Genomic DNA, 27,773 nt, shown 5'->3' with positions numbered 1-27,773 from the left:
TCATAAATTCTTATTTTTATTAATTTCTTGTTATTTGAGGATTTAAATTTTTTCTTTCACTAGGCAGCTGCTGTTTTCTTTTCTATTTTTTAATATATAATACATTAACATGGTTCAGAAATTTTTAAAAATGTAATAGAATGGGGCCAGCCTGGTAGCATCGTGGGTAAGTTTGTGCTCTCCACTTCTGCGGCCTGGAGTTTGCAGATTCAGATCCCAGGCATGGACCTGGGCACCACTTGTCAAGCCATGCCGTGGCAGGTGTCCCACATACAAAATAGAGGAAAATGGGCAGAAATGTTAGCTCAGGGCCAATCTTCCTCAGTAAAAAGAGGAAGATTGGCAACAGATGTGAGATCAGGGCCAATCTTCCTCACCAAAAAAAAAGTAATAGAGTGGAAGATACCCTCCCAGCTTGCCTTCTATCTCTCTCTTCTTCCCTCTCCTTACAGAGACTTTATAAATGCATATGCAAGCAAAAAAAGTATTCATTTACTTTATACTCTCCCTTGTCTAGCATTTTTAATGGAGGAGCAAGGACTAGAATCAGACTGACTTGGGTCTGAATACTGGTTCTCAGTTTCTTCATCTATAACATGAGTTAATAATATCTTCACAGGGTTGTTAGGAAGGTTAAATGAGAAAAAGACTGTAAAAAACTTGTCATTTCTGACATGCAGACAGTGCTCAGTGAATGTGATTATCATTATTCATAACCTTTGAATGAAAGGAGGGGCATGAAAAGAAAAAGTGTTGTTATCAGTTTCCTAGAATTGCCAGAACAAATTACCACAAACGTGGTGGCTTCAAACAACAGAAATGTCTTCCCTCACAATTCTGGAGGCCAGAAGTCTGAAATCGAAGTGTTTACAGGACTGTGCTCTCTCCCGAGATTCTAGGAGACATTCTCTTCTTTGCCTCTTCCAGCCTCTGGTGGTTGTCAGCATTCCTGGACTTGTGGCTCTGTCACTGTAATCTCTGCCTCTGTCTTCAGATGGCCTCTCTTCTCTATGTGTTGTTCCTCTGTATGTCTCTTACAAGGACTTGTCATTGGATTTAGGGCCTGCCCAGATAATGGAGGATGATCTCATCTTGGTATCCTTAATTATATCTGCAAAAACTCTTTTCCAAATAAGGCAGGGGATTAGGATGTGGGCCTGTCTTTTGAGGGGACGCCAATCAACCCACTACAAATGTCTTTTTATAACTAATTTTGTGATGATAAATTTATTAATACAAAATGTGTTCTTGAGGACCATTAATGTATTGCAAACTGTAATACTGCAAATATGGAAGCATTAATTGGCATTTTGTTTTATGTCGATATTATATATAGTAAAAATTTACTGGCAACCTACAAAACCTGACATTATCAAACTGATGGTAATAAAACAGGCACAAATTAAGGAAAAATACATGACTTTTGCTAATAGTATTTGGTTTTCCTGCCACCCCTTGGTTCTATATGTGTATTTGTGTGGGGAGGAGGGAAGGAAACAGTCAGATATTAAAAAAAAGGAATACACTGATGAGTTCTAATCCCACTTGAGAACAGAAACTTGAATTGGCTTGTCACAGCTTCAAAGATTCACTTTTACTTTTTTGTAAATTTCCTATGGCAATGGAGACCCACCTCCTTTATCTAATAGTAGAATGGCTCATTCATTCTGTAATAGCACAAAAGAGGTAGCAGATACAGAGGCACCAGATATATTTTCTCTATATCTTTTGGAACAAAAAGAGTAGAGGGGCCAGCCCCATGGTTTAGCGGTTACGTGCGTGTGCGACGCTGCTGGTGGCCTGGGGTTTGGATCCCGGGTGCGCACTGAGGCACCGCTTGTCAGCCCATGCTGTGGTGGCGTCCAACATAAAGTGGCGGAAGATAAGCACAGATGTTAGCCCAGGGCCAGTCTTCCTCAGCTAAAAGAGGAGGATTGGCATGGATGTTAGCTGAGGGCTGATCTTCCTTACCAAAAAAAAAAAAAAAAGAGTAGAGAAAATGTTAATTTTTTTGTTTGAAATCCATACAACTGTGCTTCAAAGACTCACCACTTCTAAGAGCATTACAAGCATTCAAACAGAGGTACCTTGCTGTAAAAGCTTCATTTCAGCCACGAGTATCATCACCGCGATGTCTTATAATTTGTGTATGACCAAATCATATGACAAACGCACTGATTTCTAATACTGATTTTAATTTTTTTACAGTTGATTAACTTATAACAAATCTAGAGACATTGTGTATGATGTTAGTCTTTTAATAAACATTTTTTTAGTTGGCAGAATTTTAAATGTATTGGCCATGGTAAGCAATTAACCTCACACTGGCTAAGAAACGCCTTACTAGTCTTTTAAATTCACTACTCAGCCTATATGTTAGGAACACTTTAGGACATGGTATGATTTTCACTAGTAAATAGCTTCCAATGTATTGTTAAACTTTTCACCCTTAAAGCTTTTCTAAGTCCTATTCAGAGATATGCTTTCCTCTCTTACATAACAGAATATTTTCATTTATGCAAATTTGTTTTGTGGATTTTTGAGGAAGGTGGAACTTAGCTCTATTTGGTATTTGCTAATCAACAAGGTGTATAGTTTGTTCTCGGCCCTTCAGTGCTCTTTGAATCTCACTGTCAGATCTTAAGCTGAAGGGCAGGGTATACGCATAGCCTCTCACCTGTTGTCCAATACCCAGTGGTTATTGATCTACCAGGACCTTCCTGGGCAGAAGCGAGACACCTGTTCCCACTTCTTTCTTATCTGCTTGTGAGGAAGACTAGACATATCCTACCAATCCTAAATCAGACTTCAGATTTTCTTTGACAACAGAACGTGAAAAACTGCAGCTTCCAAACTTTATTCCTTCCAGGATTCTTGTTGACTCCTCCTCACTTGTATGTCTTATCCTGAGATGATCTCAACCTTCTAAAATGTCATTTGCCACTATCCATTTCTTCTCTAGTCATGTCTGTCCTCTCTGCCATTGCTGCATACTAGGACATGTAATCACTGAATAGATGCAAAATAACAGGTGGGTTGGGAAGGGCCCCAGATTTGATGTCTCAGGACATCAGGGCAGTAGGAGAAGTGGCTACTTCAATTTTAGAGTGGTTGTAGACATTGATTATCAGTCTAATCTAGGAGCAAATAGCAACTACTTCCCAGAAAGTCTCTGGCATTTAGTCAACCTTTTTGTTTGCTTTCTTGTTTTTACATGACATTTTAAAAACCCAAACACTGAATTGTATAAAATAAAGGTAAGAGTTTCTCTTCCTAAAAAAGTGTCCCATTATCCTACTTCCAAGAGATGAACAATAACATTTAAATGTGTCTCCTTCTATAATTTTTAATGCTCCTAGAAGCATATATGTATGTACTTGTATGTATTTTATTTTTTTAAATCCAGAACTTGGATTTTCTTTAACTTGATATTTTCAGTCTGAGGTCCATCATGAACATGATCTATATCATCACAAACGTAACTCATTATGTGTAATCTATGCCCAACATTACACAATTTAAATGTATTGTAATTTTTAAGCCATTTATTTATTGTTGAACACATTATTTATCATTTTTTTGCTATTACAAATAATGTTGCAGTGATCATGCTTATTCATATGTCCTTCTGCAGTTTTGCAATTGTTTCTGCTGAAAAGAATCTCAAAGTTGCTGGACCAAGAGATACATACATTTTAAAATCTAATTGGTTCAGCCAAATAGTCTATTTAAAAAGGAGAGGAGGGATAAATGATTCAGCCTTCTTTCACTTACGATATGCTAGAGAGTTTGTGTCATTGGTTTGTTTGGTTGTATATTTGTTTCTTCTTTTGCGTTTTAACTGGATACTGGAAAGGAGTGTACTGGTAAAGTCTAGACCCATGTTTTGGAATGTAGATGCCTAACCAATATTTTTAACATTGGCTGTCCTATAGAAAGCATTCTTCTTCTAGGAACTCCTTCTGCCTTCCAGAAGAAGAAATTTCTTGATGCATTTATTGTGATTTCAGTAGAGGAAATTATTTTGATACATATTTACTATCCCATCAAATGCCTGAAATAAATACATGAATTTTCCAGGAAATCTTGAATAGAAATTGAAGGATTAGACAGGTTAATGTAGATAGCGGTAATAGTTGTCTCTTTCTTCCTTGATAAATGTGGGTAAAGCTAGAGGAAATATTTTGTTCGTGTTGCCAACAAGAGAATAGGGATATTGTTGTCAAGATGGGGAAGTAGAAACATATGCAATCCTGTCCAGTGGTGTACATTTCATACCTGATCCCAGAGGATTTTTCAAAACTCCACCTTCAGCCTCTTTTAGCCAACTTGGTTTATTAGGAGTACTTAGCATTCACATATGTGAGTCCTTTTATTTGTACAGTTTCTGATGTACTGTTTAAACAGGGACAAGTCGTTTATTCTTTATTTTTCTGTTTTCATGTCCATAAAGATAGAATAATTTCCACATAATTGAAATTAGAACATGGCTGCTAAAATCAAGTTGGCTGGATTCTTAAAAACCCTTGGAGGGTAAGGCAATTTTAGCATAAATTAATGTCTTTTGATTTACATTTGTAATGTATTTTTAATTTTACTTTTAAAGCTGAATTTGAATTCAGGCATTTTTATAACTTCTGTCTTTTAGATTTAAACTTCTTACCATACAAGATAGCTTAGGTAAATAGTGGTGAAAAAGCATGCAATTCTTGGTTGAGTAATTTCTTTTTCTGTGGCTGTGTATATATTCTAATTTTAATTTCTAGATGCTCATAAAAAATCATATTTATGACTTGTCTTGAATGGTAAAAAGTATTCAAAAATACCTTTTAAATGTATATGTGAAATTATCGATGGTTTATTTGGATAGTGTCTTGGAAAACATTTGGGTCTCTTCTACTGCTTGATTCAGAAAAGCTCCACTATCTACATCTCTGTGGGAAGAAATGTGTACACATGTGAATGTATATATATTTGTATTTTTTATGTGTGTGCGTATATATATATTTATAGACATTTATTATGTATATACATATATGTGATTATGTATATTTATAAACATGTAAACATCTTTCACATATATTTAAGAGTAAATTATAATGTTCTCTCTTAAATATCTTTGATTTTCACACATCCTGCAATCCTCCCATTAGGTACCCTCTATATTAAATCTCATTAACTTGAACATGCAGGCAGCATATTAATATAAAGGCTTCTCCTGAATCAAAAATATCTTCCCCAATGACTAGCATAATATTATGTGTCCTAACTACTAGAATTATGTATTATCAACCAACAGTAATGAATGAGAAGAGAGGATTCTCAGGTCCCACATATGGACTCAACTGAAACTCAAGTTTCATAGATGAGATCCATCACCATTCCCCCAAACATGACCAGATTTTCTACTGGATACAACAGTCTCCTCATCTCACAGACCTCAAACTATGGAATCAACTTTGATGCCCCTCTTTCAACAAAATAATTAATCGATGATAAATATTTCAAAGTCACTCAGATACTTTCTTTCAAAATGGTGTCATCCTACCTAAAACTTTTCAACATTTGTATTACTGAATCCCCTTTACTGGTTATCGTCTAGCACCTAACACTGTGCTTGGGGACATAGGAATTGAATAAATGTGTGTTGAATGAGTGGCTAAACACTACAAGATTCATTTTAATACTTTATTAAGATACAACTCTCATCAAGTTATTTTGCTGCATGCAGATTTCCAGTGGATCTCCGATACCAACGAGGGAAAGACCAAACTCCTTACTGTTGTGTTTAGGGCTCTTTAAGATACTGCTCTTCTTATTTTGTCACTGCTCTGCCTCTGAATCTCTGTTTCGCTCATGCTAGTTTTAAAATTTCCCCTAATATTTCATGCTTCATTCCAAGCCTAGCATTCATTATTCCTTTGTTCTGTTTTCATGACAGAGTTGCTCACTTAACATGTCCAGTCTCCTTCTCTAAGCCTGAAGTTTAACTGGAGTCCCTGTACTTAAAAGTTCTCTTAGTCAGCTGTGGCCCACACTAGTGTCTCCTTCCTTGGTACTCCCATTTATTTAATGGTATCACCTTTTTTAACACTGCTGCTTTTCTTGAAAGTAGGACTTCTTCTCCCAACTGTGAGAGTGAGAATCCAGCCTTCCCTTGTCTTGGAGAATACAGATACTGTTTATTCGTAAGCCCTGGGTGTCTGCAGGTGGAGGATGCAGAAGGATGAAAAGCTGGATGAATGGAATGGGAGGTTATTGTGGGACGGCTACTTCAGGTAGAGAGTTGCTCAAGAGGGCCTGGAGGTGGGGTTAGTTCATGTTAGGCCCCCAGAGTAGCCTCTGAAAGAGAAGAAAGTTCACAAAAAAAGGCTCTAGAGATGAATGTTTCCTTCTTCAAAATTTTGCCATTAACATAGGCTAGCCTGTTGTTTCCTGGGCAACAAAAGTAATTTCACAGCACTGTTCTCTGACTATCGTTGCATTCAAAGTTCTCTCAGGTAGCTTTAGGTGAAAGTCATGTAACCTCATTATACCCTATCATGCTACATAGTCTTGTCTCATAAGGTATTTCTTTTAGGGCCATCAATAACTGAATTTCTTTGTAAAATCAACTCATTTCGCTTGTGATTGAGTATGCAATTATTTCATCTACCTTGACTAAATTACTTATTCAGGCACATAACCAACTGAATAAACAAAATCACTGGAGTAACATCCTTATTCTCCCAGCAAAGTGCAGCAGGGTTTAGTCCCTGCACACCACTCTTCATTTCATACTACTCGCCCACTCTTTTCACCTGCCTGCGCTCTGGCCTTCTTTCAGTTTCTCAAATACCCTGGATTTCCTCTGGACACAGGACTTTTGCATATGCTCTCAATCTGCCTGAAACTTTCCTTTCCTTCTCTGCATAGTCCCCTTCACTTTCCCAGGCTAGGTCAAGCTATGATATTGCATTTTTAAGTAATTACTTGATTAATGTCCATCTTTCCCACTAGATTTGAAGTTCCTTGAAAGATGGACTGTGTCTGTTTTGATCATTTTTGTAGCCCAGTGCATGGCACCTACAAGGTACACAATAAATGTTTATTAAATTAAGTGAGTTGAGAATTTAAATTTCACTTGTGAATCCAGTTATTTTGCTATTCCGTAGACACAGCTTTATTCTGTACCATTGTTATCTCTGTTATCTAAACCCTCTAAAACACAAAAGAATCCAAATACATATGGCCTTCTGCGTGTAAATAGTTGAAAACTGGATTTCTATAGTTACATAGTTATCTATTTAGCCAAATATTAATTTTTATCTTTTATGCAATAAAGAGGGCATGTTGACCGTTCTTTAAGGATAGGGTAGCTTTCTCCCACTGTGTGGTTTTTGGAAACCTTAAATACATTTTAAATATCGATATTTGCCCAGTTTTGGTGAAGATTATACACAGAAAAATCTGAAACATTTTCAAGGCTTTTCACTTTTCAATAGAGGGAGCATGATGACTTTACTACTTGACTTTACTGTACAGGGTATTCTCAGTGGAGTGAACTCTAAATCAGTTATCCAGCAAGTTCATATTAAGGGAAAGATGTTCAAAGAATTATGCCACAAGATTTCTCATGTCTGGATCTTCAAAGATTGCCTGCATGATTTAGTGATACTAAACTATAAATAACTTTGAAGGGGAGAGAGAAGTTTGATGGCTTAATAAGAAAGGGGTCAATTCATTCTGGACACTGAGGTTGCTGGATGCAGAGATACTGTTTATAAAGATAAGACTTCTCCTTTTGTAGCTGATTTTGGGAATTTCTCAGAAATACCTGCTTTGATTTTCTTACTACTTTCCTGAGTTTACCCATAAACCCAAAGATATGTAATATTTAAGTGCAGCTGCATAGAACAAAGCATCCATGATAAATGTCTTCAACTCCTCCCTCTCGCTCATGAGCCACATCCAGTCAAGCAGCGAGCACTGTCAGTTCTGCTGCATGTTTATGTCTTGACTCCTACTCGTCCTCGACCTGTCCATCCTAGGAGTGTCTTAGCTCAGCACCAATAACCTCCAAGGGCTTCTCCCACTTCCAGGTTCGGCCCCCAGCCCACTCCTCACCCCTCCTTCTTACTGTTGGCGTGGTTCCTTCTGAAATGCAAATCTGATCACTCTTTCATTTAAAACCTTTAAAAGGCTCATAACAGCAACAACAAATTAACATAAAAATTTTGTTACACGCCAGGCATTGTTCAGAGTACCTTACATATATTAAGTCATGATAATGCCCTAAGACAGTAAATCTAGAAACTGTTATCATTCATCACTTTAGTATGATAAAGATGACATTAATTGAATGCCTATTTTGACCAGGTACTGTTTTAAGCACATATATTACGATATTAACTCATCTACTCCAAATAACACCTCATGAATAAGGACTTATTTTTTAACTGTCGGAACTGAATCACTAAATAAGGGTTAAGTAACTTGCCCAAAGTCACATGGCTAATAAGTGGAAAGACAGTATTCAAACCCAGGCAGACTACTTCTTCACTCAAGCTCTCTATTCCTTCTGTAAAACATTTCTCTGAGGGCTGTTACCTAGAATGCTCATGACTAAAAGTTTACAGTCTAGTAATACTATGTACTTTTGTTACCACCAGCTAAAATGTATGCCTAAAAAAATCAGTTGTGGTTATTCCCAAACATGTTTATGCTATCTGTACCTATGATTGTACACATCTAATTTAACTAAATATTATAATTGATGAAACGTGAGTAAGAGAAAAAAAACAGTCAAACATTTTGAAAGACTAACTTATAATGAGTTTTCTTTTTTAAATGGCTGTCCAATGTGGTGAGACAACTGTGAAAGCCTGGGGAAAATTTGCAAAAGTCTAGAAGGATTCTGTTTTCAGATTTTGTCACAAATACCTTTAAGTTTTCACTCCAATGTAAGAAACTAAACCTGGGAATAAATAGTGTAGTACAAGTATGGTTTAGAAAACTTAGAACTTCAACTTGTGGACTTATACCCAAAGAAAATGACTTCTTATCTCAGAAGGTTGGTGAATTAATTGTGCATTATATGTTTTATGATACAATGATATGATTAAGAAATGAATGTATGATTTTTTGGTATAATTCCATGCCTTGCCAACTTAAAAAAAAAAAAAAACTGACCTGATAATTATCAATGTGGATTGTGTTGGATGCGAGGATCTCTAATCTCTTTGAAATGTGATACCATATGTATGATCACACCCACATTGCAGCCAAACCACAGAGCTCAGGGTTCTTCTATTATTAACCTATGAGACACTTTATGATCTTTCATTTGCTGCCTTTGAATGTGCTTTCCTTTTGCTTGAAATGCCTTTTCCTAACCTTCTTATTGTTAACTTCAATTCCTCTCTTAGTTTTAGATATTATCTGCTCTACAATATCTTTCTAGAACTCTCAAAACTGGGTATATGCTCCTCTAAATGTTTATTAGAAACAACTACTCAGAAAAAAATATATTGTAATTAAAAATTTGGAAGAAATGATGAATGTATTTATCTTTTTTACTTTTATCTTTTATGGGGAAGATGTGATAGGACAGATTTTAAAAATATAATTATAAAGATAAGTAATAAATTAAACTTTTCTAATCCAAGTACCCTGTCCAAAATAAATCTACAGGGAAATCACAGACTTGACCATGACTTAAAGCTTAATAATATGATGGTGCTGAGGATAGAACCCATATGACAAGAGAATCATGCAAAATTTTGATTTGGGAATGATCAGCTCCAAAAACTTGTCGTTTTTTTAAGTATTGTGGTCAGGCTGATCATTTGTAGGAGGGAAAGCTGTTAGTAATAGATATGCAACTGCAAGGCAGGTTATGAAATATGAAACATAACTGGGAGAGTAAATAGCAAAGTAGGGTTTAGGTGGATGTAGAGGTTTCCATGGTAAGCCTATTTCATCTAATCAAAATGGTATTTTGTAATCATGAAGAGAATGTAATTATAAGCATTTATTATCTAAGTGGGATGATTTTTGATAAGGGTGAAATAGCATTGCTTTTATTAGAATGAGATAGATATCCAATCAGAAGATACAGAGATTATGTTAATTATGTGGTTCTGGTGCTTAAGAGGGAACACAGGCTTCTCTTGGGCTCACTTTCGCTGGCAAACAGCCATTTAACCTAGATGTGCTGGAGCTGCAAAGCTGAAGTGCTTAAATGTGTTGCTTCTCTGGTGATCCTTTTATAGCAAGCCCCCCAAACAAGGGCGTGAGTTAATGTAATTAGGTCTCAGGAAGAACCATCACCCCCAAGTGAAGTGGCCACATACCATGTACACTGAAATACTGTCCCTATAATCAGTAGAAGCTTGGTATGTGTAGAAAGCAAGGGCTCCACTCTGGAGGAGTTTGGTGGAATTGAAAATATCTGGAAGGGTGGTTTCCATTGGCAGCTGACCATTTAGCTGAGTCCATTTTGCCCCAGGCTCCTAGTCCTATGAAGATAACCATGAATGATCCTGTCACTTGTTTGAGTAACATCCTTCAGATGTTCCCCATTGCCTACAAAACAGAGTATATACTTCATAGATTGATATTTACGTTTCTCTAGAGTCAGTCCATCCCCAACCTAAAACCTACTTCTGAGGGCTTCTATTAAACCACATTCCAGCCAAACCAAAGAATGCGGGGTTTTTCTAACATGAATCCTTGATGCACTTTATATCTGCACTTTGTCCCATTTTGTACCACTCATGACCATATTCGTATTTTTCTAATTTCCTATATCAGCAGCAGCCTAGTCAGAATTAATCTTTTTCTTAAAGAAGTGTAGAATAATAGTTAAGTGCACAGACTTTTGTGTATCTGGGTTCAAATCCTTTACTATTTTCTTTGTTTGACAAGCCTAAATTACTGTCATTTAGTACATTACTTGGTCCATAATAAGTACTCAATATATAGTAGTTTATTATCATCATCATTATATTTTGAATCTGGCATTTATCACATTCTGCTTCGTCTTATAGTTTCAATGCACTTACTTCATCTCTTGTACTATGTTATATTATAAGGTTCTTGTGGTCAGAGGCTTTGCCATATTTAACTTTTTATTCCTCTTGAACCCTCCAAAATCATGTACATTTTAGATGTTCATTTTAATAAATGTGAATTGAGTTGAATTGATAGAAATGTACCTCAGTAGTCATGTTACAAATTACCATAAGTTACAGTGAATCCACATACTATATGTTTCAATAATATTTATTCCCCATGTAGTCTTACAGCTTTGATGCAAATCAGTCTATAAAGTCCATAAAATGAATCCATTCAGATAGTGCTTGTGCCAAGTGTTTAATTCTATACTTTATATATTTTGAGTTATTTTAGTTCACAATTATAAATTAGTACCATTTCTGTAAACTGTAAGCCATCAATTTTCTTTCAGTGATTCCTTTTATTATGTGATATTTTACTGACTGACTTTTCTATCTAAAAATCTAAGATAAAATGGTCTTCACTTATGAAGATGGCAACTAATAGCCTTCTTAAATAATTATCTTATACTCAATACCCATATCTACATTTAATTCAAATTTTCTAAAAATCTCATTTGTAAATGAAGCTTGTATCATTGTGGGTAAAATGCCCACAAGGAAGACTTTAAAGAGAAGCCCTGAAATTTGGTTTTCACGTTTTAATTTTTAAAGGTCAATTAACACAAACTATACTCTATCACTGTTGACTAACTAACCTCTCCAGGCCTCAAATTTATTATCTGTAAAATTATTGTGTTGTCTGAAGATTTCTAAAATCTTTTTCAATTTAAGGTATTGTATGATGCTATTATCAAAATGAGAGAGACAGCAGCCTCAAAACTGTTTATGCCATTCTAAGGAGGACTGCCATTAGAACTCACACTCACTCATCCATTTAGTCTGTATGTGTTTATTGAGCACCTATGGAACATAGAGACAGGCACTGTTTTAGGAATTAGGAAGACAGTGTTGAGCAAAGCAGTTAAAATCTCTGCCTTCATGGAATTTATAGTGAAGTCAGAGAGAGAAACAAAGTCAAGTAAACAGTGAGATAGATTATAAAGCCAGGGAGCAGATAACTGCCATGAAGAAAAGTGTGCTAATAGGTAGAAGGTAACAGGAGAAACTATTTTAGATAGAGGGAGAACATCTAAACAGGCACATAGAACACAAAGAGCATTCCACACAGAGAACAGCAAGTGCAGAAAGGGGCTGGAGACCAGAGGGTTCCTGTTGTGTTGGAGGAAAGTCAGAGGCTAGTGTGGTTGAAAGCGCAAGCAGGAGGAGATGAGACTGAAGGTCTAGTGAGGGGCCAGATCATGCAAAGCAGTGATTCCTGGAGGGGATGATTTTGCCCCCCCGGAGACATTTGGCAATGCCTGGTGACATTTTTGGTTGTCACAACTGTGAATGGGATTCTACCGGCATCTAGTGGGTGGGAGCCAGAGATGCTGCTAAACATTCCAAATTGCACAGGACAGTCCCTCATGACTAAAAATTATCTGGTTTAAAATATCTATATAGTGCCGAGGCTGGGAATCTCAGATGTAAGGGCTCCTAGACCACAATAAGAAATTCAGATTTTATTCTAAGTGTGATGGGAAGCCATTGGAAATTTTTCCACAGGGCAAGGATATGACATGATTGGACTTGTGTGGAGAATGACCAAAGACAGAGGAGAATGGAGACATGAAAGCCAGTGAGGAGGTGACTGCAGGAGTCCAGGAAGGAGATGCTGGTAGCTTGGACCAGTGTGGGAGCTAAGGAGGAAAGAAGTAGTTGTTGGATTCCAGGTATAAATAAAAGTGAATTCTGACTTTTTTTTTTTTTTTTTTTCTTTTTAGCTATGGCTTTTCTATCTGGTTTCAAAGTTTTACAAGATGATTTATATCATTTAAAAATTTACTTTAGGAGGACAGCAATTGGCCTTCATGGTAGAATTTCAAGAGCATGTGTCTATGGAGGACTGACTCTTCAATTTATGTCTTCACAACAATATGAGAAATTACATCTTTTTAAGATTTGTTTTATCCAGTTGAATCCAATTTCTTACAAGTCAGACATTCACCATACGAACTCAGTGGATATAGAAGTCAATTTTATGCTGTTTAATATTACTCTGGGTTACGTTAGAAGTTTAATAAAACCTCACTAAAAGTGGTTTCCTGTTCTTCCTATCTGGATTGAACATTCCCTGAATTTTCTCTTCCATAATGGAAAAGTCAGGCTTAACACTCAAGAGCACATTTCTTGGCAGCTGAGAGAATTGCCCTCTACTTACGAGAGGCTTGGGTCATTGATAGCAAGTATTCAAAGATAAGTATGAAACAAAATATCCTGGGAAGCTTTAAGTAAACTTTATGTTTATAGCAAAGCCACTTGGCATGCAGGCACTCTGGTCCATAACCTCATTCAAGATTTGTAGCCCAGAGAATTCATAGGTAAGGGCCCTGCCACCATGTAATAGTCCTACGCATAGGGAAAGAAAAACATCTTTTCTGACTTTCAAGCAATTCACTCACCTCTTTACATATGAATGCTGGGATTCTAGACATTATAATACAGGTTTATAATACAGGTTCATGTAGGCTGAAGCAATTTGGGCTTGAATTAGCAAGATACCATATTTGGTACTTTATAAAACCTATTTTATTCATATTTATATTTTATGAAGAATAATCTGTAGCTGGCAAATGTGTTATCTAGGATGGTAACTCTTTTAAGAAGTCATTATATTTTCTCTCTATAATACTGTTTGTTTGAATAAACTGTTCAATAAAGACATATTAAGGAATATTTGGATGGAAAAATGGCTGATGATTAAAGTAATCCCTGCTGCCTCTGATTAGGTGGCTCTACTCTTTTGCAGTATTGATCATGTAAAAAGAAGGCTCTCAGTTCAAATTTAACCAAATTTCAATTGGTTCTTGCGATGTAGTGGTATACAGAAATGTTATTGGTAGGTAATTAAAACTTAAAAAACAGTGATTTAAAAAAAAACTAAATGAAAACTTATGTTCAAAAGATACTGCATCATGCTACACTTTGAAGATCAAATAATTTCACAACCATTGTAGGCAATAAATAACGAGTAGAGTTAGCCACCAAACGAATTCTCAAAAAATAAAATTGCAGGCCTCCATGAAGAACAGAGAGAAAAGAAGCAAATCGGTCAGTTTACATGCCTTGATTAGAGCTGTTTTTGTGTCCTTGAAGGCCTGCAAAGTGGTTTGAAAACACTGAATCCTCAATTCTGAAATAGAAGTACAAAGGTAAAGGTTTCCAGAGCTTTCTACCCAAAAGACGATAAAAAGTTTCATTCTAATAACTATATAGAATGGTGGCTAAGTTCTTTCATTAAATGAACCCAGGAAAAAGAACTGATTTTGCAGCTGGAGAGTGTCTTCTGATTCTTTATGAGTTATTTGTGGGTAAGAAGCAGAGTAGCCTCAGCCCCTCAGCAGGTATGCCCACTCCTACATCTTTCTGTCAATTTTAATCGCAGATGGGGAGCAATCCCTTGGGAAGTCGAAAACATTTTTTTTGTTGTTGTTCTTGTTGTTCTTTGGTTTTGTGTTGTTGTTGCCTTTGCTTTTTTCTTTGTTTGGATTTTTGCTTTTGCCTTTGTAGAGTGGCAGAAAATGCCACCCCACAATATACCTCCTTGACATAAGGATTATTTTGAATTAAAGGGACTTGAAAAACAGCAAATGCTGTTTCCTTCTTTTGCTTAAATGGAGATGAAATTCTTATGTGAGACATGTCTTCTCTGTACTAGAAGCAAAGTAACATTCTTATCATCAAGGAAAAGAAGATGAGACGCAGAGAATTCTATACAAATAGACCTTCTAAAATAATTCTTATCTTCCCTTAGCCTCCCCACATAATCCAGTTACTTTTCCGTAATTGCCTCTCTTTGTTCAACCTTCTATAAAAACATGTAGGTTCTGCTATTTCTTTGGGTCTTCATTCCTTACGAGGGCTCCCATGTCATGTAAAATTTATATAAATGTGTATACTTTTCTCCAGTTAATCTGTGTTATATCAGGTTAATTCTCAGGCCCAGCTAGAAAACCCTGAGAGGGTAAAGGTAAAAGTGTACATCCCCTATACCTTCCTTATCTGTGGAATGAATGCCAAACTTTTGGACATTTAAATATGAAGACACTTCAGTAACATTACTTAAACAGAAATGATTACGTTAGCAGGCATCCTACTGGAACTAATATTCGACAAATCCTTTGCTTAGACAGTAAGCAGCTAATTGAGCACCCCTAGGTGTAGTAAAATGAAGGCATTTCTGTGATCTAGATTTGCCCTTTATCCTTGCTGCCCCCTCAACTTTTATTTGCTGATTCATTCCATCTAGAGGCAACACCACCAAATGGGAGGACCCCTGGAGATACTACCCGCAATTAACACTTCTAGCTTTTGTACATTTGTGTTTGTATTATGCTTTTTTGTTGTTGTTTTTGTCTAGTTTCACTGCTGTGAAAAAATTATTATTAGTTTGTCTTTAAATCTTTATATTTTGCTTTTATATGTGTCCATAAAAATATCTGTATTTTATGTCTATTGTAGTTACTTTTTGATATGAATCCACATGCAATTTACATGAAGGTGTAAATATGGTAATATCATAATGCTTTCTTTAGAAGGGCCGTTTGATTTTCTATAACCTCATGTGTATCCCCAATATAATTTTACTTATGCTGGTACAATGCTTCCTATATTCACATTTACATTGATATTTTGTCATTGTTTTTTCACAAAAGTGGAAACATATCACATGTACTTTTCTGCTTTTCTTGTTCAGCAATACTGTTTGAAAAATCTCAAGTCAGTTAGTAACTCTAATTCATTCTTTTTATGGATTGTATAGCATTCCATGGTATGGACATACCATCATGTGTTAAACCATGACCCTGTTGGTAGTTATTATTTTTGCTTCTAGTTTTTTTGCTGCTATGAACAATGTTGTAATAAACGTTGTTTTACCTGTGGCTGTATAGTTATTTTTATGGCATTGAATCCCAGGAGTGGAATTGCTAGATCATAAGGCAAATGAATTTTTTAAATTTTATATATGTTGCTGGATTGCTTTCCAAAATGATTATAACATTTCCTATTTCTACCCACACTGTCAGAAAGTATACTTTTCCCATACTTCTGCCAGCAATAGGTGTTATAGCTCTTGTTAATTTTCCAGCTGTTAGTTATAAATTATTATCTTATGTTTACTTTAATTTGATTTTCCTGACTACTAGTGAATTTGAGCATGTCTTCATATATCTCATCTATAACTTGCCCATTCGTGTATTTTATCCATTTTTGATTGGATTGTTTGTCTTTTTTTATATGAGTGACTTTGTGAGAGCTCTTTTATAGTGCATATATTATCCCTTCGTATGTCATCTGTGCAATGATTTTTTGCCCCAAAGCTACTGTTAATCTATTGACTTCTAACTTACTTTATGGTATATTTTGTCCTTTGAAAGTTTTGAATTGTTAAATATTCAGGTATTTCTATATTTTATGACTTTTGGTTTTTAATCTTGCTTGAAAACTCTTTCCTTAATCCTACTTCATTCTTGTAGCTTCCAGATTCTTTTATTATTTAAAATGCTAATATTTTTATTAATTGCAAAATTATGTACCTTTTCCTTGGCTTAAATTTGATTGTTCAGAGATCCTGATAATTACCCATTGTGTAATCCATGGATGTTGATAATTTCAAAAATATGGGTATAATGTATCAAAGATGTCACCTTTTCCTGAAAACCGTCCCTGTAACCCTAGCTGAATTGGATATCTCTTTCCCAGTTCCTTATTTTGCTCTATCTACACCTGTAACATTGAGTTTACCAGTTTGTCTTGAAATTGTATGTTTAAAATAACCTGTTTACCTAATTAAAGTACAAATTCTTCAAGGGAAGGTCTGTGTCTTATTTATGTTTTCCTCTCTAATACCTAACAATTCTTGATACTAGTGAGTGCTTAATAGATATTTGTGGAATTAATTTGAATTAGAGAAGAATTTTTTTCTAGCTGCTTTAATTAGTGTATCATAAGAACAGCTAAGCTTATTCCCTAAGTCTAATAATAATGTCTACCATTTATTGAGATCCACTCTGCCAGGCACTATTCTAAAAATGTTTCATGTATTCTCTCATATTTCATCACACCTCTAGGAAGCAGATAGTATTATTATCCTATATTACAATTTAGGAACATGAAGCCCTAAGTCCTGTCATGCAACTAGGAAGAGGCAGAACTGGAATTCACCCCAAGTCTGTCTAGCAGGGAAGCCTATGTTAATTTTCCCTCTGCCACACTGCTTTCCTGCTTCAAAGTTATCTATTGTTCCTATTTCTAAAGAGATATTTGTAAAGAAGAGAGCCATGGTTTGGTGATCTCTTTAGCTCTGAGGCATTCATTTTTTGTTTTACTAGTAACTAATCCAAAGGCTTATTAATTTTGTTTGTAGAAAACAAAGCAAATAGTATACATTTCTTTTAATACTAAAGAGTGAAGGTTGTAAGACTGAGATCGGAGCAAACAGATGGAAAATTATTCATAGTTCCTCTAATATATAAACATTATAGGACCTTACATTAAAAAGCACCGAAATGTGTTTTTTCCCCTGTCTATAAGTAGCATGTGGGGAAAACCTGCGAAAGTAAATGATGAACGATGCAGACATCCAGGAAATTATTTCAAGAGAGGACTTTGCAAATACGTGCAGCAATACCATTTATAATAAATATTGATTTTTTTGAAAAATAAAATTATGCATTATAAGTTCACTATTTTATTTAAATTGGTTTGCTAGGAAGCCACGCATGGAATAATGATATGAGTCACTATTTCTATTCATGATAAATCCAGTTTAACAATAGGTAAACTGATTATGGTATTTACACCTCCAACTTTTCATGTAATTGATTATCATTTTAGCAAGTACTAATTTTAAATATATGCAAGTTAGATACATTCTTTTTTTTACTACGTAGAGTTATATTTTCTATATTCAGATAGCTTATAAAATGGTTGTAATTATGCTATAATTCAATAAGATATTTACCTACTTAAAAATTTTTGACCCAATATGATCTAAGGTAAATTAATATTGGATATATTATAATAGTATGTAGAATATTTAAGAGAAAAATCAATAATAATATCTTTAAAATAAGATAATTTAAATTTATTTAATTTTTATGTATAATTATAATGACTGGATGTCTTCATTTGAAAGTGACTTATAAAATATTTTCCTAAATTAAAATAGTTTCCTTAATTTATGATGGTATATCCCAAGGAAATAATGCACTAAAGAAAAAGAAACCTTTTTCCCTGTAAATGAATGGGATTTGAAACCCACAGTACCTTCTTTACCTGTTAGCTTTTATCTGTTCTTCATATCTTGATTCAAATATTCATAATGCCTCTCCTGACTATTCCAGCCTAAAACAATAACATCCTTTGAAACCTATGCAGTTAGCAGCATTTGACATTCTTTCATTCATTTATTCCTCCATTCATCAATTATTTTCTTGCAGATGCTTTCAACTTTTTAAATTTCGTCTGTGATAGTTTAGATTATCATATATATTTCACAGACCATTTTTGTTGCTTATGTTTTGAATCATGGTATAAATTATCTGGGGCAGGATCTTATTCTTTTATGTGCTCTCACCCACATCATTTATACTATTTCACACAGTAGTCATTCAATAAATGTTTATTTATACCAAGAAAGCAAAAGCAGAGTCCCTACTCTCACAGAATTCAAAACCTTATCCTTGTGAGCTAACTATAAGACATGAGATAACACAGCATAAACTGACACCCCATTGCTAGACTGATCAGCATAGCCTAAGTATGGGTTATATACATGGCCTGATCTAGCATGGTTGGAATCTGATGTTTGGTAAATATCGACATCTTTCTCAAAGTCTCACTAACAATTGCAGTGATTTTTATGGACAGTCATAGATATTTTTAAGATGTATGTTTAACAGGAGAAACCATTCTATATATTAAGGAAATTGTCACATTTATGCCCCAATAATCCAAAACTAGAAAAAAATACATAAGGAATATTCATCACTAAAAAAATTCTTAGCTGTACTAAGAACATTCATATTAAATTCATAAAATTAATTCTGTAACTTTATTGTGAAGATGTATAAATCTACTTTTAATTTAAATGAACTAAATAGATTTGCTGTGATCACCTAGCAACAGTCTACAGTCTATTTAGGAAATGACATTTCATTTTTTCCAGTGAAAAGATGTTAAGAACTATTCTTTGGATTCTCAAATAGTTATGATCCATAGTGGAGTGGAAAGGAAATTATGGAATCTGGTTTCTATCGTCTTTGCCCTGCCACTAACTAACTAGGTGACTTCACCTAAATGCTTTTTGCCTCTACTTTATCTGTACAAAGAGGAGTTATAGTAGGTCATTGCTAGGGTCTTTCCAATTGTGATCCTAAGAAAGTAATCACTTACAGTTAACTATAGATGATTCAACTTCCTAAAAATATTATTACTTATTTTGCTTAAATTCACCCTCTGTTAATTACGTACATTTTGTTTCTAATTCAGTACAAGCTCCAAGGAAAGGAGTATTGAGTCTCCATACATCAGAGTTTAATTACTAGCCAAATGTAACAATTGGCAGCATGTAGGCTCAGAAGAGAGAATGGGTTTACTGAATAGCAAAAAAGCTTGCTGTGTTGTGATAGCAAAGAGATCTTTGGAGTTTTTAGAATACTGCCTCTGAACATGGGTTTTAAGAAACAAAATTTAACTTTATTCATTAAAGAGTTTTAGGCTTACTTCTCTGCTTAAAATCCTTCTATAAGGTAAAATAGGCATATTTCATCATCAGCTCCTATTGAAATGTCAGTCTCATCTCAGAGACCTGATCTCATTTCGCCTAATATCAATATAGCTATTATTTTCATGATTTATTATTTTATTATTATTATAAAATTCTCTGTGTCCTTTTGTTTTATGTATCTCTCTCATAAGCATCATAGAGCTAGAATTTTTCCCTAGTTGGGCAATCATTTTTTTTGATTAGCTAGATTAGTCCGTTTACTTGTGTTATGATTCCTGATGTATTTGGATGCCATCTTATTTTGTGCTTTCTATTGATCCTGCTTTTTCTATGTTTTTGTCCTTTCCTGCATTCTTTTGCATTAACTGAGATTTTTAAATTCTATTTTCTCTACTGGTTTGGAAGTTATAGACTACATTTCCATTATTATTCTTAAAATGTTTTAAATGCATATTGAACAAAACATAATAAATGTCTACTCTTCACTAGACAAGTTCAAAAACCTTAGAAAAATTTATTTTCAGTTGCTTCCCTCCTCACCTCCATGTTATTAGTATAAGTCCTCATATGGCAGAGACAAAAAGAAAGAGAAAGAAAGCTTGCCTTCTCTGGTCTCTACTTATAAGGGCACTAATCCCATCATGAGGGCCCTATCCTTATGACCTCATCTAAACCTAATTATCTCACAAAGGCCCCCATCTCCAAGTACCAAAACATTGGGAGATAGGGTTCCACATGTGAATTTTGAGGGGACATAACTCAGTCCATAGCACAAAGTAATTCAATGAAGAAAGAATAGTCTTTAAAAAAATGCAACCAAAAAAAAAAAGAAAGAAACGAAATTTGAAACTTTTTCCCTACCTTATTAAAAAAAAATCCTAAAACTATCAAACTGGAAGAAAAAAAATAGGAGAATATATTTGTGACTTTGGATTAAGTAAAGGTTTCTAATGGCATAGAAAGCCATGTACCATAAATGAAAAAAAATTGGTTAAATGGACTTCATCAAAATCTTAAAAATATTTATTCTTTGAAGAAGAAAACTGTTAAGAAAATGAAAAAAATGTGCCACAGATTATGGGAAAATATTTGCCAAAACATATATCTGATATCTGCATACAATGCAATATTAAGAAGATGAACCACTGAATTTAATTTTTAAGAACTTTAATAGCTATTTCACCAAAAAAGAAAGCAAATGACAAATAAGTACTCAAAATCATTAGTCATTAGGGAAATGTGCATTAAAACCACTGTATGCTCCTAAAATGACTATAATTAAAAAGAATGATAATTATCAAGTGTTGATGATATGTGGAACAACTGGAACTCATACATTGCTGGTACAGCTGCTTTGGAAATCAGTTTGACAGATTATTGCAAGGTTAAACATTCAGGTACCAGCCATTTCGCTTGTAGATATTTACCCAGGAGAAATGAAAACACGTGTCCATATAAATATTTATACTCAAATGTTCATACCTGCTTTATTGATAATGGCTCAAAACTGGAAACAACCCAAGTGTCCATGAACTATTGATTGATAAACTAATTGTGGTATTTCTGTATAACTGTATACCATTAAAAGAAAATGTAGCAGATTACTAATACATGCAACAACATGGATTGATCTCAAAAGCATTAGACTAAGTTAAAAAAGCCAGAAATAAAAGAATACATATGGAATGATTCCATTTATATGGAATCCTAGAAAAGACAAAACTGTAGTGACAAAAGGCAGCTCAGCCATGGTTACCTGGAGCCAATGATGGCGGTGGGGGCGGATTTGCCTGCAGAAGGGCATGAGGAAACTTTTTGGGTGATTCAAGTGTTTTATACCTTGATCTAGTGATTATGTGACTGTATAATTTTTAAAATTCATTGAACCGTATACTTAAAATTGTTGAATTATATTTCAGCAATTTAAAATTATACACTAACAAGGGAACTCTGCTGTCAACTTAATTGTTATTCCCTTGAGGATAAGCTACCTTTTTTCCTCTGACAGCTTTTCAAAAATATTGGGAGGGAGGAAGTCTTGAGTGTTCTGCAATTTCCTTACAATGTATCAAGGTGTGGTTTCTATTTAACTTACTTGTGATTCACTTTGAGTCCAGAATCTGTGAATTTATGCTTTTATCAGTTCTGGAAAACTCTCTATCACTATCTCTTCAAATATTGCCTCTTCCTTGTTTGTATTCTCTTCCTTTGGGACTCTTACTTATGTTAGATTTTCTAGTAATATTCTTTATGTCTCTTTAACATCTCTCATATTTTTCATTTCTTTACGTCTCGGTGCTATAGTCTAAGTAATTTTTTTAGATATATATTCCTGTTCCTTCCTTCTTTCTTTAGTTTATACTAATCTGCTTTTTATTTCACCTATTTAATGATATATTTTAATTTTTAGAAGCTCTATTTGGTTCTTTTCCAAATGTCTGTCTTTTTAAAATAGTATATTGTTCCTTGCTTATGTTTTTAATTCCCTTTTTAATTTTTAAAAATATTTAAATATGTATAATTTATATTCTATATTTGATAAATCCAGCATTAGAAGTCCTTGGTCTAATTCTGCTGATTATTGTTTGTCCTGACTCATTAATGCTGCTATTTTTTGTGAGTTCTGTTATTTTGGATTGTGAGTTCCTATTGGCTGAGACTTATCTATAGAAAACTTGAAAACTCTGAATTGAAGGATTATCTCTGAAGAGATTTCTATTTCCTCCTGCCAGATTCCTGGGGGCCAATTAAAGTTAATTCTTAACTTCCCCAGACTACACAAGCAGTGTGAATTCAAACCCCAAACTCATCTGAGAGCAGGATGTGGATTCTCAAGGGAGAATGTTTTGCCTTCCAGAGGCCAACCCTAGATAGGCAGTGTCCTTCTCATTTTCCTTTTGGTAGATGGCTTTTTGTAGTCTAGTCTAGCAGTGATGATAAAAGAGATCTAGTTCCAACTCTTGATCTTGCAGAGTCCTGGGCCCTTGATTCCTCGTCCCTTCATGACAGTGAAAACCCAGATGTCTAGGATCCAGTAAATATCCTCAGGGCAGCCACTACTTTGGACAATGAGAAAAATCAATAGAACGGTCTGAAAAATGAGGAAATAAAAATATCTCCATCAACCACAAATTATTAATACTAATTACCTAGGTTAAGAATGTGTGTGTGTGTGTGTATTTGGGAAATACTTTAAATATGAATTTGTTTCCTTCTTGTGGTATCAAGGATTACACCAACAATTTTGTATTCAACTGATGGCACTCAAAAGATTCAGAAACTTAGAAAAAATACATTGTTTTCAAGGTCAAATCAAATTGGAGGCAATCATTCTTCATTCCATTCATAAGACCTAGGTAACTTGTCTTGGTAAAGCTAGTACTAAAAATGCTTTTTTGTAGACAGCTAGTTAGAATACTGTACAGAACTCATTTTTGACTGTCAAAACCAAAATTATTTGCAAACCAGAGATACATACAACCTTGTAGGCTGACACCTCCCTTAACTGTTAAATCACCTACAAGATTATCTTGTCTTTCTTCTATGTGAATTCAGGAGCACTAACCTATTTAAAATTCCTTCTCTAGAGAAATTCTATTAGGTGTATTATATTTCTTTGGCAGTCCTAAAAGGAACCAGCTCAATATTTTAACGTCATATTTTTTAAAGCTACCTTGGGTTATTTTTTAAAAAGTTAGCTTGAAACCTGAGAGATAAAACATGCGCTATTTATATGGCGTGTATTTTACCAGGGTTTTACAGCTCAAAGAGTTCCTTCACACCTGTCTAGTATCTAGGTAAACCACTCTCTATTAGCATAGCAATATTCAAATATGCAAGTGATTAGTAGGTGAAAACACAAACAGATACATGATACTTTCACCTACTACTCCCTGCATATTTGAATATGCACAAACAGATATATTGTGTTTTACATGTAAGTTTTAAAGTGTCCCAGAAGGGCGTAAGAATAAAAGAAAAATAAGATTCATTGTACCAATAAAAATAGCCTATAGTCACAGTGCAAATATGGGGAAAAGAAATTGTTGAAGTGTAGCTCAGGTAATTTTAAAAGACTGATGCTAATAGATAGTAGAGGCTGAACACATTCTGAATTATGAAATGAAAGAAAGTAGTGGACAAAGGAAGACAATAGCAATAACAACGACCACTTATTGAGTTCTTACTATACATCAGAACTATACTGAGTGCTTTACTTAAAAAAGTCTCAACTATAAGAGAATCCATTATCAGGTGTTTAATACATGCCCCTTTCTCCATAGAACAACTTTTTGAATTAGGTACTATTATTTGCCCCATTCTGCAAATGAGAAAACTGACACTTAGAGTTTCTTCAACTTGCCCAAGATCACATAAAATTGAAAAGTGTTGTCAGATATAAAAGCCAAGATAGGCTGACTGCAGAGACTGTGTTCTATAGCAACCTCTCCATCATATTCTCATCTAACTACCAACCTTCGTCGCAACCCGGTGAGGCTGTGTCTTATTCATCCCATTTTAAAGGTGGGCGAATACAGGTAGAAACTAAGTAACTGGCACAAGATTACTTGTGAGTAATAGTATCAAGATTAAAACTAGTTTAGTCTGTTTCCAGGCTCTATGCACTTTCCACTATATTATTCTGCCTTTTTGGCAGTATTTTTCGTTCTTCAGTTACACATTCATTTAACAAACATTTGTTGAGCATTTTGTACTATGCATTCTTCTGGGATCTGGGGATACTCTAGTGAAGAAGAAACACAGAGTTCCAAAGTTTACATTCTAGTTGGGGGGGAGATAGGCAATAACAGACCAATAAGTGAATATCAAGTGTTAGTAGGTGCAATGAAGAAAAATAAAGCATTGTTAAGGAGATAGAAAATGATGGGAAGATGGGTGTATTTAAATTTTTAGATAAGATGGTCAATACAAGGAAATGTGCAACTATTAATGGTATTTTCATGATTGTGATTTTCTACCACAAGTATCTTGACTCCTTGGTTTTTGTGACATTGAAACTGAATCTGAGTTTTATATCATTCTTTTGGTTTCCAGAAGAATATGCTTGATTTAAAACCTACCATTTCACGGCAGAAATGATTTTATGTTGGTTTTATTTCATAATTCTGCTTGAATGATTATTTGATGAGAAAAAAATAGGTAATTGTTTTCTCTCTAAGTATTTATCCAAAATAGCCAACTTAATAAGGTAAACAAATGTTTGGACCTATTAGGAGAGTGTGCCTTGCCAACAATTAAGTAAAAAGGTCTTCTCCCAGTCATTAACACTTGATGTGGGATGTTAGTTCTTAGAGGCAATCTCATGATAAAAGCAGTAGAGATGTCAAGAACTAATTGACTGATTTTGATTGAAGAACACTTATATTACAGAGTATATGACGGTAAGATGTGTTCAACTTGTTTTTGCTTTTCTTTAAAAGGCTGAAACTCTTCCCAGTAGTAATTAAAAATAAACAGCAGTCATTACCTTACTGTGGGTTTCTAATGGCCACAACATTGCTTCCTTGCATGAATGATTTACTGATCTAAGCAAAGCAATTCAACACTGAAATTCGTTGAAAATTAAAAATCATTCTAGATAATGAATAGTTTCAATTTCTGTAGCACCAATTTATGTGGGGTTTTCCTTTTTTATGTATTCTTCTGCGCATATACCACTTGCTAACTAACTAACAAAAATGGTCTGATAGGGACTCCACCTCAAAGAACGGTGTGCAAAGCTCAGTTTGGTGGCTTAGCTCTGGAGACTTGGGGGTGACATTCATTCATTCATTCATTCAGCCAACATTTATTGAGAGGCTTCTTTAGGCTATGTATTTTCCCGAATGCTTTGGGGAATAAAAGAAGGAGAAAACCGTCTCTGCCCCAAAAAGAATTTTTTATTATAAGATCTGGATAATATTTTATTCTAATCTCATCCCTTTTATTTAATTGGCTGTATCATAATTTATTTAACCAATCCCGTGTTGTTGGATATTTAGGATGATAATTTTTTTTTTTTCAATAAAAGGCCTATGTTGAACACCCTGATAATAAATATTTGTCCATATTTCTGATTATTTGTTTGGAATGGATCTCTACCAGTGGAATAACTAGGTCAAAAAGCACGTACATTTTAGTCTGTTAATAAATTTGCTAAAAATAGGTTCCAGATGGCAAAACAGGAAAAAAAGTTGTATCATTTTACATTGCCACCAACACTGTGTGAGAGAGCCTTTCTTTATTCCATTTTCTTGTCAGCCATAAGAATATAGAATGTTCCATGAAATGTGTATCACTGATCTTTAAATAGTCTTTAAAATTGTTAAAAACGATTTCTCATTTTCAAGAATAATTCATGAAATCAAATAGTGCTAATCAGAAATTTTCAACTGACGTCAATTGATAGTTTATATCTGACAAAAAGATTGTCCATGTTTTTTTCTTTCTTGTATATGCTGAATTTTAGAGTATTGAGGTTATGAAAAATACTGTCAGTTGGTTTGAGAAGTTTATTTCACCAAAAAAATGAAGATTGCAGCTGACCAATGTGGGGGAAGAGGGAGAATCCCCCTCTGCCCTTTCCCTTAATGTTCTTATGGCTGGCCAAATAATTAACAAGACAGGTTAGCAGGAGAAAATAATACCAAGTTTAATAGCATGTATTCATGGGAGAAACTCAGAAATGAGCAACTTGTCCCTCTGTCTAAGCTGCTTGCTTAAGTATTGTAGCTAAAGGTGAGGAATGTGTTGGGGGTGGGTAGTGGTCTGGGACTTCAGAGGGCAAGAAGACAATTCTTTTCAGGATCATCTATAGATAATGTGGTCAGGGAGAGATAGAGTTTTTTGATAAAAGTGGCTTGGTGCCCCTCCCATTGTAACATCTATTTTACATTATCATTACAGCCATCATGATAGAAGATCTGTTCCAGGAAGCAGCCACCATGTCAAATTCTTTAGGCAGTTAGTGGGGGAGGTCAAATGTCCCTCAGAGAAAACAATCAAGGTAAAGAGATATATTTCAGGGTGGCCAAATCTTGATCTCCCACACCAAGTTGAACATTGACATAAAAGCAAATGTCAAAAAAAAAAAATAGATCTATATTTTGTTAGGGCTTACTGAATTTCACAAAAACATATTTAGGATATTGTGAATCAAATTAAGTAGCAAAACATTATATTTGGTGCTAGGGCATTTTATTTAAGCACAAAATTCCTATCTACAGAAGGATGAAAGAAAAATACTGTGGATAGGTTTACAAGGTCCTAACCTCATCTTACTTGAAAATGAAGGTTAGAGTAGCCTCATGGTTAACCTGTAATAATCTGATGCATCTTTATAACAGCATTTTTGCCCTCCCTGAATTTGTATGCTTAGCTAGTTGATCTCTTTTCTTATCTCAGTGGTTTTCCTGTTTATTTCTAGAACTATAGGACACAAAAACCGGTATGTCAAAGTCCCCCGTGGTCACATCTGGGTTGAAGGTGATCATCATGGACACAGTTTTGACAGTAATTCTTTTGGTCCGGTAAGTCATCTTGCTGATATAATTGGATTTCAAATGGAGGAACAAAAATATGCCAAATAGGTTGCTCAGGTAATCCAGCCAAGACTGATCATGAATTTATAGTGGAACAGTTTATGTTTGAAAATTTCCTTTTAAATATCGTATAGATAATGTAAGCTGTCAAGGTGTGTGTGTGTGTGTTTCATAGAAAAGAACTTAGACACTTCAATAAAGTACCAAAAGGTACTTGCTGCTGACTAGCTGATCCCAATAGGAGGGTCCGATTTTTCGTTGCAGATATGCTTTGTACCTTATGTTTTCAGTTAGTGTTTAACAGATATAATGTGCAACCGACCTATAGGTATCAATTTTCTA

General features: G+C 34.7%; 1 protein-coding gene across 2 annotated transcripts in view; it reads left to right on the top strand.

Annotated features, from left to right (window-relative positions):
- IMMP2L (inner mitochondrial membrane peptidase subunit 2) overlaps positions 1-27,773 on the top strand; it is an 848,864-nt gene that overhangs the window by 632,322 nt on the left and 188,769 nt on the right. Inside the window, exon 5 of one of the 2 annotated variants that reach the window (XM_004418815.3) lies at positions 27,317-27,419. The exons of the other annotated variant lie outside the window; for it this stretch is intronic. Within the exon in view, the coding sequence (XP_004418872.1) occupies positions 27,317-27,419 (103 nt within the window). The remainder of the gene's footprint in view (positions 1-27,316; positions 27,420-27,773) is intronic. 2 annotated transcript variants of the gene reach the window in all.

The sequence above is a fragment of the Ceratotherium simum genome, chromosome 1 (assembly GCF_057802395.1).
Source record: "Ceratotherium simum simum isolate JZ-2026a chromosome 1, ASM5780239v1, whole genome shotgun sequence".
NCBI lineage: Eukaryota > Metazoa > Chordata > Mammalia > Perissodactyla > Rhinocerotidae > Ceratotherium > Ceratotherium simum.
The sequence above is the reverse complement of the archived record's forward strand: the minus strand, read 5'-3'. Positions and strand labels throughout refer to the sequence as shown.